The sequence below is a fragment of the Hetaerina americana genome, unplaced genomic scaffold, assembly GCF_022747635.1.
Source record: "Hetaerina americana unplaced genomic scaffold, ioHetAmer1.1.p SCAF_9, whole genome shotgun sequence".
NCBI classification, from domain to species: Eukaryota; Metazoa; Arthropoda; class Insecta; order Odonata; family Calopterygidae; genus Hetaerina; species Hetaerina americana.
Genome location: NW_027287538.1, coordinates 76,646,889 through 76,665,240, shown reverse-complemented (window position 1 = coordinate 76,665,240; position 18,352 = coordinate 76,646,889). Strand labels below are relative to the sequence as shown.

The window sequence follows — 18,352 nt, the reverse complement described above, 5'->3', positions numbered from 1 at the left end:
ATCATTATAAATTTTAATTCCCCCGATTCATTTGAATTGTTTTAAGATTAATGTACGAAGGTACTCGCTCGAGCAATTCCCATTAAAGGAATGTCACTCGAATACGCGTCACCAAACAACCGTCATCAAACAAAGCAAAGTGCTTCGCCCCGGATAATCTGGTTTTGATGTCTTTGAGCGTGGGAGAGTGTCGGCCAGGCCTTGGTGAATAGCTTTTCTTTAGATGAATCCGATCGGGTGAAGCCAACCCTTTGAGGCCCAACCCTTTCGTCTTCGACCGCGACCCAATCATCTGCCGGTGCTCTTACTCCTAAAGCCGTCGTTATCCTCTCGTCGAGATGGTGGCGGTGTTGTGGCACCCACCTTTAGTGACGCCGCCGTGGGGGTCCACCCTGGCGGCCAGCTGGGGGGCCATCTCGGGGTAGAAGAGGGCGAGGGTGGACGGGGGAGGGTCCTGCACGAGGGCCTTGCCGCCCAGCTGCACCTTGGGCGTCCACAGGAAGAGGTAGTAGAGGGAGAGCATGAAGGCCGTCCCGGAAACGGTGGAGAGGTAGGCGAACACCGTGAGAAGCCGGAGCAGCTTCTTGTGCTTGCCACTTTCCTCCGGCGCCTGCTGCTTCTTGTCCGACGACCCGCCCTCGCCTCCCTCGCCGCCCTCCGCCATGCTCCGAGGTCACCTGGGCGCGGAGAGGAATACGATTGAGGCGTGAGAATACGATTCTCTCTCTCCCTTGACCAACCTTCGGCACGTGTTTATTCTCCGTGAGGCTCTTATGGTGAAATGAATAATAGCTCTGCGAAATTATGCAAAAACGATTTCGAATGCATTTTATTAAAAAGGTATTAAATAGGTCTCACGAAATTGTGTTAGCTGAACGTATTCATTCTGACTTTGAATAGTCTAGGGCTAAAATGGTTTCTGCCAGCGTTCACATATTCCATTGGAGGAAGTCGACTTCCAATTAGTTGTCAGCGGATGTCGCCAAATTCAGACGAGGGGCAGTTTTGAGTTGATTTTTTCCGCAACTGTATATTTCCTGATATTTTCAAATATCTTATTTAATGCAACAATTTCAGAGCGTAAAAATCATTCGCCTTGACTGGGACTCGAACCCAGATCCCTCAATATCCGGTCGAGTGCTTTAGCCACTTAAGCTACCGAGGCGTCCTCTTAAACTCTGAAATTTTGGGGCTTTTAAAGGAACTAGATGTTATGACGAAATACCGTACATACAATGTCACATGCATTCGTAGTCGTGCGCGAGGCGCCACTGTCCACGAGGTTAAAGCCAACTTTAAACACGTATGGTGTTTTCCCTTTGACAAATTCCAAAGAAACTGCGGGAGATGCCGCAACAGTAACTTTTAACGGAGTCATCCGCTAATGTGCATTTTAATGCAACAATTTCAGAGCGTAAAAATCATTCGCCTTGACTGGGACTCGAACCCAGATCCCTCAATATCCGGTCGAGTGCTTTAGCCACTTAAGCTACCGAGGCGTCCTCTTAAACGCTGAAATTTTGGGGCTTTTAAAGGAACTAGATGTTATGACGAAATACCGTACATACAATGTCACATGCATGCACATTAAAATGCACCTCGGTAGCTTAAGTGGCTAAAGCACTCGACCGGATATTGAGGGATCTGGGTTCCAGTCCCAGTCAAGGCGAATGATTTTTACGCTCTGAAATTGTTGCATTAAAATGCACATTAGCGGATGACACCGTTAAAAGTTACTGTTGCGGCATCTCCCGCAGTTTCTTTGGAATTTGTCAAAGGGAAAACACCATACGTGTTTAAAGTTGGCTTTAACCTCGTGGACAGTGGCGCCTCGCGCACGACTACGAATGCATGTGACATTGTATGTACGGTATTTCGTCATAACATCTAGTTCCTTTAAAAGCCCCAAAATTTCAGAGTTTAAGAGGACGCCTCGGTAGCTTAAGTGGCTAAAGCACTCGACCGGATATTGAGGGATCTGGGTTCGAGTCCCAGTCAAGGCGAATGATTTTTACGCTCTGAAATTGTTGCATTAAAATGCACATTAGCGGATGACTCCGTTAAAAGTTACTGTTGCGGCATCTCCCGCAGTTTCTTTGAAATTTGTCAAAGGGAAAACACCATACGTGTTTAAAGTTGGCTTTAACCTCGTGGACAGTGGCGCCTCGCGCACGACTACGAATGCATGTGACATTGTATGTACGGTATTTCGTCATAACATCTAGTTCCTTTAAAAGCCCCAAAATTTCAGAGTTTAAGAGGACGCCTCGGTAGCTTAAGTGGCTAAAGCACTCGACCGGATATTGAGGGATCTGGGTTCGAGTCCCAGTCAAGGCGAATGATTTTTACGCTCTGAAATTGTTGCATTAAAATGCACATTAGCGGATGACTCCGTTAAAAGTTACTGTTGCGGCATCTCCCGCAGTTTCTTTGGAATCTTATTTAATAATTCCAAAGCGACTTATTTATTATATATATATTATATTCCAAAGAAACTGCGGGAGATGCCGCAACAGTAACTTTTAACGGAGTCATCCGCTAATGTGCATTTTAATGCAACAATTTCAGAGGGTAAAAATCATTCGCCTTGACTGGGACTCGAACCCAGATCCTTCAATATCCGGTCGAGTGCTTTAGCCACTTAAGCTACCGAGGCGTCCTCTTAAACTCTGAAATTTTGGGGAAATCTTATATATTACGAATGCATGTGACATTGTATGTACGGTATTTCGTCATAACATCTAGTTCCTTTAAATGCCCCAAAATTTCAGAGTTTAAGAGGACGCCTCGGTAGCTTAAGTGGCTAAAGCACTCGACCGGATATTGAGGGATCTGGGTTCGAGTCCCAGTCAAGGCGAATGATTTTTACCCTCTGAAATTGTTGCATTAAAATGCACATTAGCGGATGACTCCGTTAAAAGTTACTGTTGCGGCATCTCCCGCAGTTTCTTTGGAATCTTATTTAATAATTCCAAAGCGACTTATTTATTATATATTTATTATATTCCAAAGAAACTGCGGGAGATGCCGCAACAGTAACTTTTAACGGAGTCATCCGCTAATGTGCATTTTAATGCAACAATTTCAGAGGGTAAAAATCATTCGCCTTGACTGGGACTCGAACCCAGATCCCTCAATATCCGGTCGAGTGCTTTAGCCACTTAAGCTACCGAGGCGTCCTCTTAAACTCTGAAATTTTGGGGAAATCTTATATATTACGAATGCATGTGACATTGTATGTACGGTATTTCGTCATAACATCTAGTTCCTTTAAATGCCCCAAAATTTCAGAGTTTAAGAGGACGCCTCGGTAGCTTAAGTGGCTAAAGCACTCGACCGGATATTGAGGGATCTGGGTTCGAGTCCCAGTCAAGGCGAATGATTTTTACCCTCTGAAATTGTTGCATTAAAATGCACATTAGCGGATGACTCCGTTAAAAGTTACTGTTGCGGCATCTCCCGCAGTTTCTTTGGAATTTGTCAAAGGGAAAACACCATACGTGTTTAAAGTTGGCTTTTAACCTCGTGGACAGTGGCGCCTCGCGCACGACTACGAATGCATGTGACATTGTATGTACGGTATTTCGTCATAACATCTAGTTCCTTTAAAAGCCCCAAAATTTCAGAGTTTAAGAGGACGCCTCGGTAGCTTAAGTGGCTAAAGCACTCGACCGGATATTGAGGGATCTGGGTTCGAGTCCCAGTCAAGGCGAATGATTTTTACCCTCTGAAATTGTTGCATTATATATATTATATATATATATATATATATATATATATATATATATATATATATATATATATATATATATATATATATATATACACTCATTAGTTTTTCCCAATTCACTCTATCAAACGCTTTTTCGAAATCTACGAAACAGGCAAATACCTCCTGATTGTGTTCTATATTCCTCTCGATTAAGAATCTCATTACTGCAGTGGCATCACGCGCAACTCTCCCCTTTTCAAACCCAAACTGTACATCCCCTAAGTAATCATTTGCATTGGTCTCTTTCCTTTTGTTTATGATCCTTAGAACAATATCCACCCCCACGGCCTTAGATAGTTTCATCTCTCTTAATGCCCTTTCTAGCTCACCGTCGAGTATGCCTGGACCTAACCTATCGTCCTCTACGTCATGTTCCTTTTCTATGTCTAACTTTGTTGGTCTAAGCCCTTTGCCATACATTTCTTCTATTTTTACCTTCCATCTCTCTTGGACCTTTCGTCTGGCTCCTTACCTTCGACCATTTTGGCATGGGTGACCCTACCAGTAGCAATGATTATTACTCCCGCCATCAAAGATCTAGGGGTCATCGGAACGCACAAGACCTTCCACCACGTCAAGGTTGTAGTCCGGGAATATATATATATATATATATATATATATATATATATATATATATACATACATATACTTGCGCAATATTAAATATGATTTTCACGCTTTGAAATTGTTTAATTGTAATGCGTATTTAGGAGACGTCTCAGGGAAATGTTATTCTCGGAGTTTCTTTCTTTGAATTCGTTGTGTAAGAAATGTAACAATTAATAAATAAATTTCTATTGACTTAATACGTGAAACTTAAAATGCTCAGCAGAAGAGCGCTACTACTGATGCTAAATGCCTGCGGCAATTGTCAAAACGGATGGAGTTTTTGAAGCCCTGCTTATACTTAGGGAGGTGAGTCGCGGAAGTGATTCGATTAAACGCTGAGTTGTTGCGTGAACGACAGCAGGTTGAGTGATAGAATAGGTAGAAATGGGGTTAGGAATATTTTTTAAAAAAACATTCATTAGGCGGACCTCCAGCCATTAGAGGCAGAGACGGAAGGGGAGGAGAAAAAGGCTAGAAGGAAGCGAAAGGAATGCGCGCGAAGGTAAAGCATCGGTGAGACAAAATTCACTGTTTGTGCATTGCTGGAAATGAAGTAGTTGAAGTAAATAATGGCATTGATTTTGGCTGTATGTCTGCGGACTTGGATTAGAAAATATAAAGATCAATCAAAACTAAGGATATCCACGGAAAAAAGATTTTGCGAGCGTTGAATATTTAGGGGGTATACAAGATGTGATCAAAAAAGACTGGACTGATTTTATTCTGCGCAAACCGTTCAACGGATCTAAACTAGACACAGTGCGTCATCTAGTGACACATGTGACGACTAAAATGAGAGGTATTGCGTATTGTGTTTACGCCGAGTCGTTACGCAGCAGCAGCGGTACGTGTCTTAACCTGTTCGTCGCCGCGTGCAACGGCAGCAATGGAGGAGCTAGAGGAACAGCGTGTGTGCTTGAAAATGTGTTTCAAACTTGGCAAAAGTGCTAAGGAGAGATTTGGAATGATTCAGCAAGCCTTTGTTAATGAAGCTATGAGTCGACGCCAGTGTATTGAGTGGTACAGTCGTTTTAAATCGGGCAGAACCACGACAAATGAAGATTTGCGAACATAGCGGCCTTCCACTTCGACAGACCCCAACCATGTGAAACTGGTGAACGATTTGGTGGGGGCAAATCGTCGTTTAACTGTTAGGGAGATAGCCGAGGAATTGAACATTAGTTTTGGATCCTGTCAGGCAATTTTGACAGACATTTTGATAGATAACGTGTGACAGATAACGCGCCGGCTCACACGGCCCTGATCGTGACGGAGTTGTTCGCCAGAACTGGATATTCCAGGATCCCGCAGCCACCCTACTCTCCAGACGTGGCTCCATCAGGCTTTTCTTTGTTTCCAAAGTTAAAATCAACCTCGAAAGGGCGCCGATTTGACTGTATTGCGGGCATTGTTAAAAATAATTGTACAGCGGACCTGAAGAGGATCCCTAAGGCGGCTTACCAGACAGGGTTCAGAGAGCTGGAAGAAACGTTGGCAAAGGTGTGTCGTCAGCCAAGGCATGTACTTTGAGGGCGACAAGTTCGATTAAGCTATATCCGTCGAAATAAAAAAGTTAAAAAATCAGTCCTGTCTTTTTTTGATCACGCCTTGTATTTTGGAAATACATCACATTTATTCCTGGATGATTCAATCCTTAATCTCTGCTGACAATCGGCGGTGTGAAAATAATCTAGTAGAAAGTATGTGGCAAATCACGTAATTATATAAAATTGTGAACTTCTTCTTAAAATATCCGTTCTTCTGTATTGACACTTCGGTTATTCTATATTGTTATTTACTGGAATCAAAATTTCAATAACAGATCTGTTCGTGAAGTTCTTCCCCCTTTGAGAACATTAACAAAAGACATGCGCTCAAAATAGCAGAGAATTTCGAAAAAAAAGTACATGCTGAGCACACATATTGATCGCAAAAGCAAAATCTTAAAAAAAATATATCGTCATACAGGGTTCGTCCGGAAAATAAGTGTACTGATTTTTTCCCGCCGCTCCAGGCGCGCCCAGCACCGCTCTGACGGGCTGCGATTGGAGGGGGGTATGTTGGCAAGCGACGCTGAAAAAGGCAGTCGGCTCTGAGCTGTGGTGTAGTGAGGAGCTCTGTTAACGCGAACCTCCACGCTCGACCCACGTCACGGAACGCGATGCCGAAGTTTTTGGAGCAGCGTTATTCCATCAAATTTGCGGTAAAGCTTGGGAAATCGTCTACCAAAACTCTCGGTATGATTAACCAGGCTTACGGGGAGTCAGCCATGTCCAGAAACATGATCTTTCGGTGGCACAAGATGTTCGTGGAGGGCAGAGAAGAGGTCGACGACGAACCACGGCCTGGACGCCCATCAACGACACTCACCGACGAAAATGTGCGAAAAGTTCGCGATGTACTGAACTCTGATCGTCGTCTTAGTGTTCGGATGATAGCAGAGCAGTGTAATGTGCCAAAAACAATAGTGCACGAGATTATTAGGCACCAATTACAGATGCGAAAAATTTGTGCAAAGTTGGTGCCGAAAGTGCTCAGTGATGATCAAAGACTCAATCGTTTGGAAATCGCGACACAACTTACGGGTCACTGCAAAAATGATCCACATTTTTTAGAGAACGTTGTTTCGGGTGACGAGACGTGGATCTTTGAGTACGACCCGGAGTCGAAGAGACAAAGTGCGGAATGGCACACCCCATCATCACCCCGTCAAAAGAAAGCTCGCATGAGCAAATCTCGGATCAAGGCGATGCTCATTGTCTTTTTTGACAAAAGGAGAGTCGTCCACTACGAATTTGTACCTGAACGACAAACTGTAAATGCTGAATTTTACGTCCAAGTGCTCGACAGGCTTCGAAAACGAGTCGCCCGCGTCCGGCCAGCGATCAAAAACATCTGGCGGCTGCATCACGACAATGCGCCGTCTCACACCGCGCTTGTCGTGTCGGACTTCTTGGCCAAGCACGGCGTGGCAACGCTGCCGCACCCGCCCTACAGCCCGGACTTGGCACCACCGGACTTCTTTCTGTTCCCGAAGATAAAGAGGAGTTTGAAAGGAACGCGATACGGGACTTTGGACGCCGTCAAAGAGGCCGTGATGACGTGTCTTCGAGAGGTTCCCGATGATGCCTTCGCGGGAGCGTTCCAGGAATGGGAACGCCGCTGGAACAAGTGTATCGACTCACAAGGGTCCTATTTTGAGGAATATTAGCTTAAGATATGTAAAAGTGTAATAAATTTTTTTTCCTGAGCTCAGTACACTTATTTTCCGGACGAACCCTGTATCTGAGAATTTTTTATGGAGTTAGTTTTGTATTATTTCCCCAAAAATAGAATTTAAAAAAAATATGAACTATCGACACAAAATATTTTTAGGGGTCGGTGACTGTAGGAAATTAATTTTTTTCACGCTTCAAAAATGAAAGGATTCATCGATGATGAAGTTGCATAATTCGCCCTCAGTCTTTGTTAATGATGGGTTGATATGAATAAAATAGAACAACAGGAATGGTCTCTAACTGCTCTCCACATGTGAGCTTTCCGGGGCATGTCTTAAGCCGTCTATTTCTTCAGCCTACCCCTATCATCTGCAATATTTCCATTAAATTCACCCGATCGAATTTCCCGAGCGTCTTTTTAAGAATCGACGAAACGAACGCATGCATCCTAGCTGCACTCCATATTCCTTCGAATCGGTCAATGCTACTTTGGCATCGCGCGTAAACCCTTAATGAAGCCTAATTGGTATTCTCCATGAAATCATTTTCAAGTCGGAGATCCGAGGTTCGAGTCCCGGTAAAGGAAACCATTTTGCGCTTGTGATCTGCTCGATTCCACATTCCCCAAAAGTCCACAGAATTCCTGCCTCTTATTCAACACATCACCTGAAATTGCGCAAAACATAGAAATGGCCGGTGTCTAAATAAGATTTATAAAGTTTCATGTGTTGCTCGCAATTTATTACCTCACATCAACTTTTTGTGACATTTACTCATTCAATGCAGTATAGCCAATTATATGCTCATGGTTTTGTACAGGTTTTGTTCATTTTGCAGAGTTCGCATTCATCAATATGGATACTCATGAATTATGCACGCATAATTCGTGATTTGTAATTGCGAAGGTGATTTCTAAATTCGAGAGATTATTAGAATGGCAAAAATTCCCCATTCTGACTGCTTTTCGTGTACAAAAAAAGTCAATATTTCACTGCCAAACATTTAAGAAAATAAACAAATTTCAAGTTCTCCATCAAATCAAGTGGAACACGAAAAATATTCTGCGATGGGTTCGTGATTTGAGCCCGAATTCGCATTCGACCGAGAAGTGGTCAATTCGGCGTCGGATAGGCGTGCAGTGACGAGAGGGTTTATGTGGGCGCGGTCCTCACTCCTCTGTCGCTGCGACTCCTTCTGGCCGGTGGACACCTATCCCTCTCCTCCGTCTGTCACGCGTCGAAATACAGGGTCGCACCCAAAAGTGGTAGGACTAATTTTTTTACAAGAATTTTATTGACTATATATAAATACATCGACTTAATAATCTTCAAAGTATGCTCCTTGAGCTGCTACACACTTAGTATAACGTTGCTCCCATTCCCCCTACGCCCGCTGGAAATTTTCTTTGGGGATGCCGTCGATGACCCTCGTCGAAGCCACTTGAACGGCCTTTATCGAGTCAAAACGTCGTCCCTTGAGCTGTCTTTTCATCAGGGGGAAGAAGAAGAAGTCCGGTGGTGCCAGATCGGGAGAATAGGGCCGGTGCGGCAACGTGGAAACGCCGTATTTGGCCAGGAGCTGTCTGACGACGAGCGCGCCATGGCAGAATTTTCGGCACCATCTTGGCGCACACCTTGCGCATGGCCAAATCCTGTGAAATAATGCGTTGGACGTTGGATGCAGACAGACCCAACTGGTCTGCAATTTCTTCACTGGTTAAGCGTCGGTCTGTGTTCAGCAGTGTCCTCACTCTGTCCACATTCGTGTCGGTTCTTGCCGTCGACGGCCGTCCGGAGCGATGGTCGTCTTCAACGAGCTCCCTACCCTCTTTAAACAACTTGTGCCACTCAAATACTGTGGAACGGCTTAAGGCAGTGTCCCCATAAGCCTGCTTGATCATATCGAGGGTCTCAGTTGCCGTCTTCCCGAGTTTCGCACAAAACTTCACGGAATAACGTTGCTCTAAATTCAGATTCATTTTGTTTTTCGACGCGGACAAAACACTTGCGTCACTAAAAACGGTGTCCTCACTCAACGACAGCCCGCAGGCGACTGAGGTTGGTGTTTGTCTGTTGCTAAGAGCCCCCTCCACCTTACCCTGCCAGGCAGACCCCCCTCCACCGCTCCGTTCGCGCCAGAGAAAATCAGTCCTACCACTTTTGGGTGCGATCCTGTAGACGCGCCGTCGTGTCCGTCGTGGGCGCGGAAGGCCACGCCAGCACCAGGGCACACCGCCGTGCGGCGATGCTGGCGGGTGAAAACAGTGCGCCTTTACGTCCTTATTCCGTTGCATACGTGTCGGTCATGGGAACCAGATGATGTTAAAGTCGCTCGGGAGTAGATCGGAATAAGATAAGAATAATCTGCCGGGAAATACGGCACTGAACTATACCTGCAGCGTCGGGTCACATTCCCTACCTGTGCCCTTCGGGGAGGAGACCGTTCGGGGATGTCCATGTGGTACTGGAATTTCGCTTCTTACTTTTCAAATTCTTGCTTACACGTTATTGGATAAACTTTTTACTGCATCCTATGGTGCAATTGTTTGCCAGTTGATGTATTTGCATTCGTGTAAAATGAATGGATTTTTATACGGGGTGGAAACCGTCGATTGCCCATGGGAGAGCACCGGAACGTGGGATTGGAAGGACACCAATCGGAGAACAGCTCTCCGCGTAGGGAAGCCATTTCCCACAACGAAGTGTCGAAGTGACCTTGGAGAGAGGGACGCACCGGGGTTGGGGGGCGGGCGTGGCAGAGTGGGAACCTCCCCTTTGAGGAGGGAATGCGTGAAATTAACCCCCTCCCCCCAGGGTGCTTGTCTCCGCGGCCGCGCTCTCGTCCCGCCAATATGTCTTCAATTTCAATCACTGCAAACGGGAAGAAATATTGGCAATATTTGAGGAGTTTTTTCCCCGGTATTCTCCAGGATCGACACCGACGGAACTCCTTTGATTCTAGCAAAGTCTTCCAATTTCTTAAATGCATTCAAGCCATCGGAAGTCGACGCCTACAACTTCACGTGACCGTTATCGATTTCCATAGCTGGCCAGCCTCAACGGATACAAGAGGTTGAAACGGATGTTCAAGAGGCACTGTCACTCTCTCGTGATGTCCATTTAGAGGACGTTTAATCTCGCAACCCTCTTCATCAGCGTGTACTTCCTTCCTCCCTTCATTCCGTCCAACTTGACTCTCCTATTCCTTCCCCTTCCTCTTTTTCCTAATATTGTCCTTTCGATTGCAGTTTTCAACATCCCATTGCCAATCAAAATGCTCTTCATTCATCATTCTCCTGCTTCCTTATAAAAAGAGACGTCTCAGGCGTGATATGGTGGAATATCGCAATTGATTAAAAATTGGCAATTTTCCACAAAATAAAATTTATTAATGCGACAGGTTTCAATGTAACAACAACATCATCATGTAACAGCCATCACTTCGAGTCATCATTCTTCCCCTCTTTTCCACTACCTTTCCCTTACTTGCTTTTCAGCATATATACTGGTCTCGGAGTAATGACCGTTACCTGACGATGATGATGTAGTTACATTGAAACCGGTCGTATCGATAACTTTTATTTCGTGTAAAATTGCCAATTTTTAATTAACTGTCTCCTTATGATTTATCCCAGCAATCCCCTCCCCCACCAAGTACTTCCAAGTACTTCCTCATTAGTTTTCCTTTTGGTCCATTCCACCTTCTCCATCCTTCTCCACACCCACATTTCAAAACCCTCCAGTCTACGTCTATCCTCCTGCTTCAGTGACCACGTTTCCGCGCCGTACATCACTACGCTCCTAGTCAAAGTTTTAATGAGCCTCTTCTTAATTTCCTTACCCAACGTTCCCGTCATCAATTCCCTCCTCCTTGTGAAAGTTTATTTGTCGAACGCAATTCTTCTCCTTGCGTCCCTAATACCGCGACCGTTTTGGCGCAAAACACTTCAGATTTTAGTAAACTGTTCCTCCTGCTCTAGTTTTTCCTCTCCTATTTTAACGTTTAACTTAGCCTTCTTTCTCCGGAAAACCGCATAACCTTTGATAACCTATTTTTGATAATATTGCCATTCCATATCTGTCGCACTGAATTTCCAATTCACTCAGCAATGCTTGCAACCCCTTGGCTGATTGACTAAATAAAGCTTGGTCATCAGCAAACCTAACTGATTTTACGAATTCCCCACCCACTTTCATTCCTACCTCCAGTTCTTCCCATGCCTCTTTAATAATTTCCTCTGCATACAGGTGGAACAGCAACGGTGATAATGGGCAACCCTGCCTTACACCTCTTCCTAACACTGCCCTTCCGGACTTCCCGTTCCCAACTCGCACCTGAGAGGTCTGAGACATGTACAGGTTGCGGATTAGCCTCATTTCCTTCTAATCTATTCCTCTTTTCTGTAATATATTCATCAAATAGGCCCAATTTACGCAACCGAACGCTTTTTCGAAATCTACGAAACAGGCAAACACGTTCTGGTTGTATTCTATATTCCTCTCGATTAATAATCTCATTACTGCAATGGCATCACGCGTACCTCTCCCCTTCCTAAACCCAAACTGATCATCCCCTAAGTTATCATTTGTCCTCTTCTCTATCCCCTTATTCGTGAACCTAAGAACAAGTTTAGTTGCGCATGAAATGAATCTTATAGTTCTGTAGTCCTCGTATATGGTTGCCTTTCCCTTTTATAAGATTTCAAATAACGTATTTTAAAGAATCTTTTCGGGCATGTCCTTACTAATAGATTCCAAAAATTAGTCTACGATAACTCTTCCTTCCACCTTTTCCTGGATCATTGAATAGTGTGATATGTGAATTAATGTGATATTGTCTACTTCCATGGTCTTATTTCACTTCAAATCCCTAAATACCGTTTCTGTTTTTCAATCAAATTTGCCTGGCCCTATGATACACTCATCTAAGTTAATAATCTACGACTAAACTTGCCAGTCTAATGCGAGGATATGTCAAGTGAAAGCTTTTAAACTGCGCTACAATTTCGAAGCATCGTGAGAAAGCCGATTTTCGTTTTTCACAATGATAGCCGTGGTTGACGAGTACTGAGAGACCTGCCTCTAACAGCTAGCTTTATTGCCATAACTCAGCAATAGTGCAAACATCGCCGCTCCACTTTCAACATACACCACGGAGAAACAGCGATTCCTCATTCATTTGTTCAGTGTCGAGGGGGGTGAAACATTCTGAACCTTCATTCATCGACGAATGAAAGTTCAGAGCATTAATTCACCTATTTAACTTTGACAGAAATGAGACTTTGACAGAAATGAGACCTGCATTAGAGGTTCCTAAAAAATGTTCTTTTCGTATCGCCGGCTCCCCTCGACCAGGTCAGGCATACTCCTGCGAGTTGTGATGGCAGAGGCTTTTAGAGCAGACAGAGCTGTGGTTTTCCTAGTGTTATCCTTGAACTTTTGAAGGGCTGAAATACTGTTCCGAATTTTACGGCAAGAAAACGACGTATGAAATATATATGAGTGAAAACCTTTGACATTCAGGAAATTACGATTTAAAATACTAGTTCTGTCCAGAAACTAACTTACTTTTGCAAGTATCGAGCAAAGAAGCGGGGAAGCCGAATGTTTGCTGTATTTGACGCACGCACCAGGGTAGTACGCCTGGAGCTGCAGTGTTTGGAAGGCGTGTTTGTTGTCTGCCTGCAGTAGTGAGTCATAATGAACAATATAATTATAAATCCCACCAAACGTAAAATCAGTTTAGTGATAAGGTTTTTGCTGGCAATAAACTTCAAAGCTGCTTATATTCACCATCAGGGAATTTGTGCAGTGCACCGACTAAGTGATGTGTGACAGTGTTGTACTTAAGTGGTGTTTTTTGTTCGAGAGTGAACGGACTGAAGTCCATTATGTCCAAGAACGGTCCATCCGTCCGGTCATCTGTCACAAGGCTAGGCTGACCACCACTGTGGTCCTCGTCGTTCGGCCATTTTTAAACTGAATGCACCGCTGCCTCATTCCGCCTTCACTCATCATTCCGTCTCCGTACACTTCACAAAGTTTACTCACCTTCATACCTTAACCCTATAAATTCTGTTTTATTTCCTTATCTATTGCATATCTTCCTGATTAAATTAGTAATTTACGTGCCGTATCCGTGCCTATGTTAATGTTCTCGGATTTATCCTTGATACTTCATGACAGTGCTTTCACCTTCCTGCACGACGCACCAATTTCAAACTTAACTTGTAAACTTTCCATACCCTGGCACTGTGTCTTCCACCACGCTTCTCCTCAGTTTATTATTAAACTCTCCATACTTTTTTATCCCTAATGCTGTTTTTGCATTCTTCCATTTCCATCTCTTTATATATATTTCTAATTATCTTGCTTGAAATCAATGGTTTCCTTGTCCATTTCGCATGCACTGTTCCCGTAATTTCGTTTGTCCCCTTCGTTGTGCCTTTATTGAGATATTCCCATAACTCACGCGTCTCCTTGTCCTTACTAGTAATTTTGTACTGCCCACTCTTACGTCTTTCTTTTCGTCTTAGTAATGCTTCTTACATTCCATTTCCCCAGCCACCTTCTCTATTTCATCCCCTTGATTCTGGCGTTACCCTCCATCAATACTAAATTATGATCTAAATTCGCATCCGTTCCCGGGAGACTGTGTGAATTGATTATGCTGTTCCTTAATCTGTGCGTAACCATAATGTTGTCTCATATATTTCTCACTGAATCTCCAGGCATTTTCCAATTCTATTGCGTTTCTTCATCAAGTGTTCGTCGTGGTTAAACCCTTTCTCATGCAGAAAGCTATCGCGTTCTCCCCACGTTCATTCGTTGTTTCGTGATTGACCGACCGCGGTAGGGTCATACAGGACTGGAGACACGCCACCTCAAGCAACCAAAGACTCAGACGCCTACCCAATTATATACGTATGCCCTACCCTAGGCGGCCAAGATGGCCAACCAAAGCATAATTAGAGAGGCAGGGCAGTCCGAGATGTCCGGTCAGCTACATTGGCAGCTGAGGGGACGTAAATGCAGGTGACTACTTGAGACGGTTTCCTTATTGTCAAGAAAGACATGCAGATCGATAAAAGACGGCTGTGCAAACAGGAGGCCTCTCCCGCGGCGACACCCTAGATATCAATATCTGATGATGACGGCCGTGCCGTCGAAACTTCAAGTGTGAGTGTCCTTTCTTTGTGTTTCCATGCTTTAAAAATCAACATCTGCAACTTTACATATCTGTGCGCCGCCGAAGAGCGTTCCATTTCATATAAATTTATATAATATTATATAGAAATATACATACTATATATATATATACTATATATATATATATACTACTTATACTATATATATATATAGTATATATATATATATATATATATATGTGTGTGTGTGTGTATATATATATATACACCCAAATACAACACATATATGTACACATATGTATATATACACACATGTGTGTATTTATATATATTATTATTAGTTAATCTACTGATTAATGTAGGTTTTTGGATGGACATAAACTAGCAAATACATATTCTGTGACTCCTAACAAAAACACAATATCCAGCATCCTATTCTACATCTAGTCTCTCCCTCTTCATCTCCGAGTACTTCCTTCCTCCCTTCATCCAGTCCAACATCCATATCCTGTTCCTACCCTTTCCTCGTTTGCCTAACATTCTCCCGTCTGTTACAGTCTTCAACATCCCACTGCTTAAATTTAGTTGTTATGAAATGTAGCGTCCGTTTCAAAAAGATAAGGCAGGGGCGGCGGGGTAGAAAATGGAATGTAGAAGCATTAAATGGTTTGAAAATGAAGGAGTACCAACAGGCTGTTGAGGAAATCATGGAGGATGGTAAAGAGCTAAGTACTATCGTAGAAAAATGGTTGGCGTAGAGGAAGATAGCTTAGGTCCAGGCATACTCGACGATGAGATAGAAAGGGCATTAAGGGAGATGAAACTAAGTAAGGCCGGGGGGGTGGATAACATTCCTGCGGAACTACTGAAATGTTTAGGAAAATGTGGGAGAAAGAGGCTATATGGGCTGATCCGTAGTATTTATGAGGACGGAATCTTGCCGGAAGACTTTGTGAGATCAATGTTAGTTCCTATTACAAAAAGGTAAAGGCTACGTAATGTGAGGACTACAGGACAATAGGTTTGATATCCCACGCAGCTAAAGTTGTTCTAAGGATCATAAACAAAAGGAAAGAGACCAAGGCAAATGATTACTTAAGGGATGATCAGTTTGGGTTTGAAAAGGGGAGAGGTACGCGTGATGCCACTGCAGTAATGAGATTCTTAATTGAGAGGAATATAGAGTACAACCTGGAGGTATTTGCCTGTTTCGTAGATTTCGAAAAACCGTTTGATAGAGTGTGCTGGGAAAATCTAATGAGTATAAGCAGTGGGATGTTGAAGACTGTAACAGACGGGAGAATGTTAGGCAAGCGTGGAAAGGGTAGGAACAGGATATGGATGTTGGACGGGATGAAGGGAGGAAGGAAGTACTCAGAGATGAAAGGGAGGGACCAGATGTAGAATAGGCTGCTGGATTTTGTGTTTTTGTTAGGAGTCACAGAATATGTATTTGCTAGTTTATATCCATCCAAAAACCTACATTGACCGGTAGATTAACTAATAATGTTAATAATAATATGTAACTTAGAAATACAAAATAATGAGACTCATTGCTCTGGTTTTTCAGTATTTCGGTGGCCCGACCACGTTTCTCAACGGAAGGAAGAAAACTGAGGGTGCGAGTGACGGGCAGGGCAGGTCAAGGCGATTGGGAATGGAATGGGAGGGATCTGTGGGTAAGGTCGGAAGCGGTCGACGGGAAGGAGAAGGGCGAAACTACGATCGTCAATAAATATTAATTGTGGAATGGATGTGTTTTTCTGTTATCTACGTTTGTTGCAATCTTTTGGTTTGTTAGAATGGATTACTTTCCTGGGAAGTGTGTTTTGCGGATGGAGACGGAAGGGGCGATTTGGCGTCTAGGGAAGGTTTAGGCGGGTGAGAGCGTCAAAGGAATTGTTTATAGAGAATGGAGTTGGGTTAAGGGTGGCGGAGGAGGAAAACTTTGTGTAGAATGCGTCCGTGGAGTTAGGATCATTAAGAAACGGGGTGAGAGTGAGTGCGGAGGAGGGCCTTCATTGAGTTGATTGAGGAGGGTGGCAGCTGGTTAGGGTATTGATGTTCGTAGGGGGATTTTATGTAAACAGAGGGGTGGAGTTTTTGATAGGTTAGACATATATTAAGATTGAGGGAGGTGCTTTCCGAGGGAGAGTAGATGGAGGCGAAGGCGAGAGAAGAGAGAGCGCTGAGGGGGACTTTAATGTTTCGAGGGAATCCATTCTATGCACGTGGCCCGAGGAGCAATACATCACCCACGCATGTATCTGGCCCACAGATGATGCTGCAGGGGATTTCCATGAAGGATGTTTTCAAGGAAGTCAGGGTGGAGTGTGCGGATTAAGCAGTATGACGAGCTGAATCTACTCTGCCTATCCTTTGACCTGAAGGTAACTTGAGGGACCACGAAGGCACCATTCGGCGGGCAATACCTACCGTCGAGAGAAAGGGTCCACGGCGCGATCACCGGCTCCTCGCCTGGCCAAACTCTCGCGGCGCGCGACCCCCTGCTCTAGTCTCCTCTTCCTCTTCTGCTCACAGGGGGGGGGGGGTTCCCGTTTGGTGCAGAGCAAACGCCGCGTTCCTACCGATGGCCGCGAAGACTCCCGATGGACTGCGCCCTCACCCTGGCCGCTCCGACGGACGAGCACCTTTCCCCCTTCCCCTGTCCTTAATTCCACTCCCCACCCCTCAAAAGAGGAGGGCTCCGTCCCTTGGCTTCCTCCCACGGCTTACGAAACGCCGAACGCCCCCCCTCCTCCCCCACACTGAGGGGGTCCCGAGGACACAACGAACTGGGGTCGCCTCTGGGTGGGGAAGGGGCCCGCCCCCCCACTCCACCCGGGGCCAATCTGCCAAAGCCTTCGTTGTTTGCCCACGCCGGTGTTCTTCCTCACGGTGAAACAAATTCCCCCCCTCCCGAAAGACAAAATCGAGCGCGCATTCATTTCCAGGGGTGTGCTCCCCAACATGTCCTTCGCCCCACGTCCCGGGGGGGGGGGGGAAGGGGGGTGGAAGAACCTGCGCGAGGTCCGATTTTCAGCCGGCACGGTTTTTTTCCGACGACATTGATCTGAATTATCAGGATCAAGAGAATGCTTCCGCAGTATTGTCATAATATTTTGTAACGGAGAGGCAAAGGATGATAGCCTTTTATATCACTGAATAATCGCAAATTTTGTTCCTTCCCTCACAGGCAAGTGTGGAAAAACGAAACAGATTGCTCACCAGAGAGAGCCAGAGGTGGGCGGAGGTCGCGAATTCCATTCGGCTGCAGTCTTTCCCCCATCTCCCTCTCCGCACGCCACGTCCTCCGGTGCTAGCTACTCTTCTTGATTGTGGGAGCGATTGACACGGGGGACCGTTCTCCGCTCTGTTTTGGCGGTGGCATCGGACTGGAGTTCTTAGCGCGTTCCGACATTCAAAAGAGAACGAATCGGTAAGTAAGAATGGAACATTTATAGCGATGGCGTCACGTGACAAGAGAAAGTAACCTCTCCCACTAACGAAGGCACAGGTGAACCACAAAATATGTATGTGCCCTTGGAAATAATATGGACGGAAACAAATTGGTAATGAATCCTGGAAACCACAGGTCCGTTGGAC

General features: G+C 44.7%; 1 protein-coding gene across 1 annotated transcript in view; it reads right to left on the bottom strand.

Moving 5' to 3' along the window:
* The window catches only part of inaF-D (trp-interacting inaF-D), a 48,571-nt gene extending 31,199 nt beyond the window's left edge, over nt 1-17,372 (bottom strand). The window contains exons 1-2 of the mRNA XM_071597619.1: nt 17,183-17,372; nt 364-677 (exon numbers count right to left, since the gene is read on the bottom strand). Coding sequence (XP_071453720.1) covers nt 364-664 — 301 coding nt within the window. The 5' untranslated portion in view covers nt 665-677; nt 17,183-17,372. The remainder of the gene's footprint in view (nt 1-363; nt 678-17,182) is intronic.
* Between the last annotated feature and the right edge of the window lie 980 nt (nt 17,373-18,352).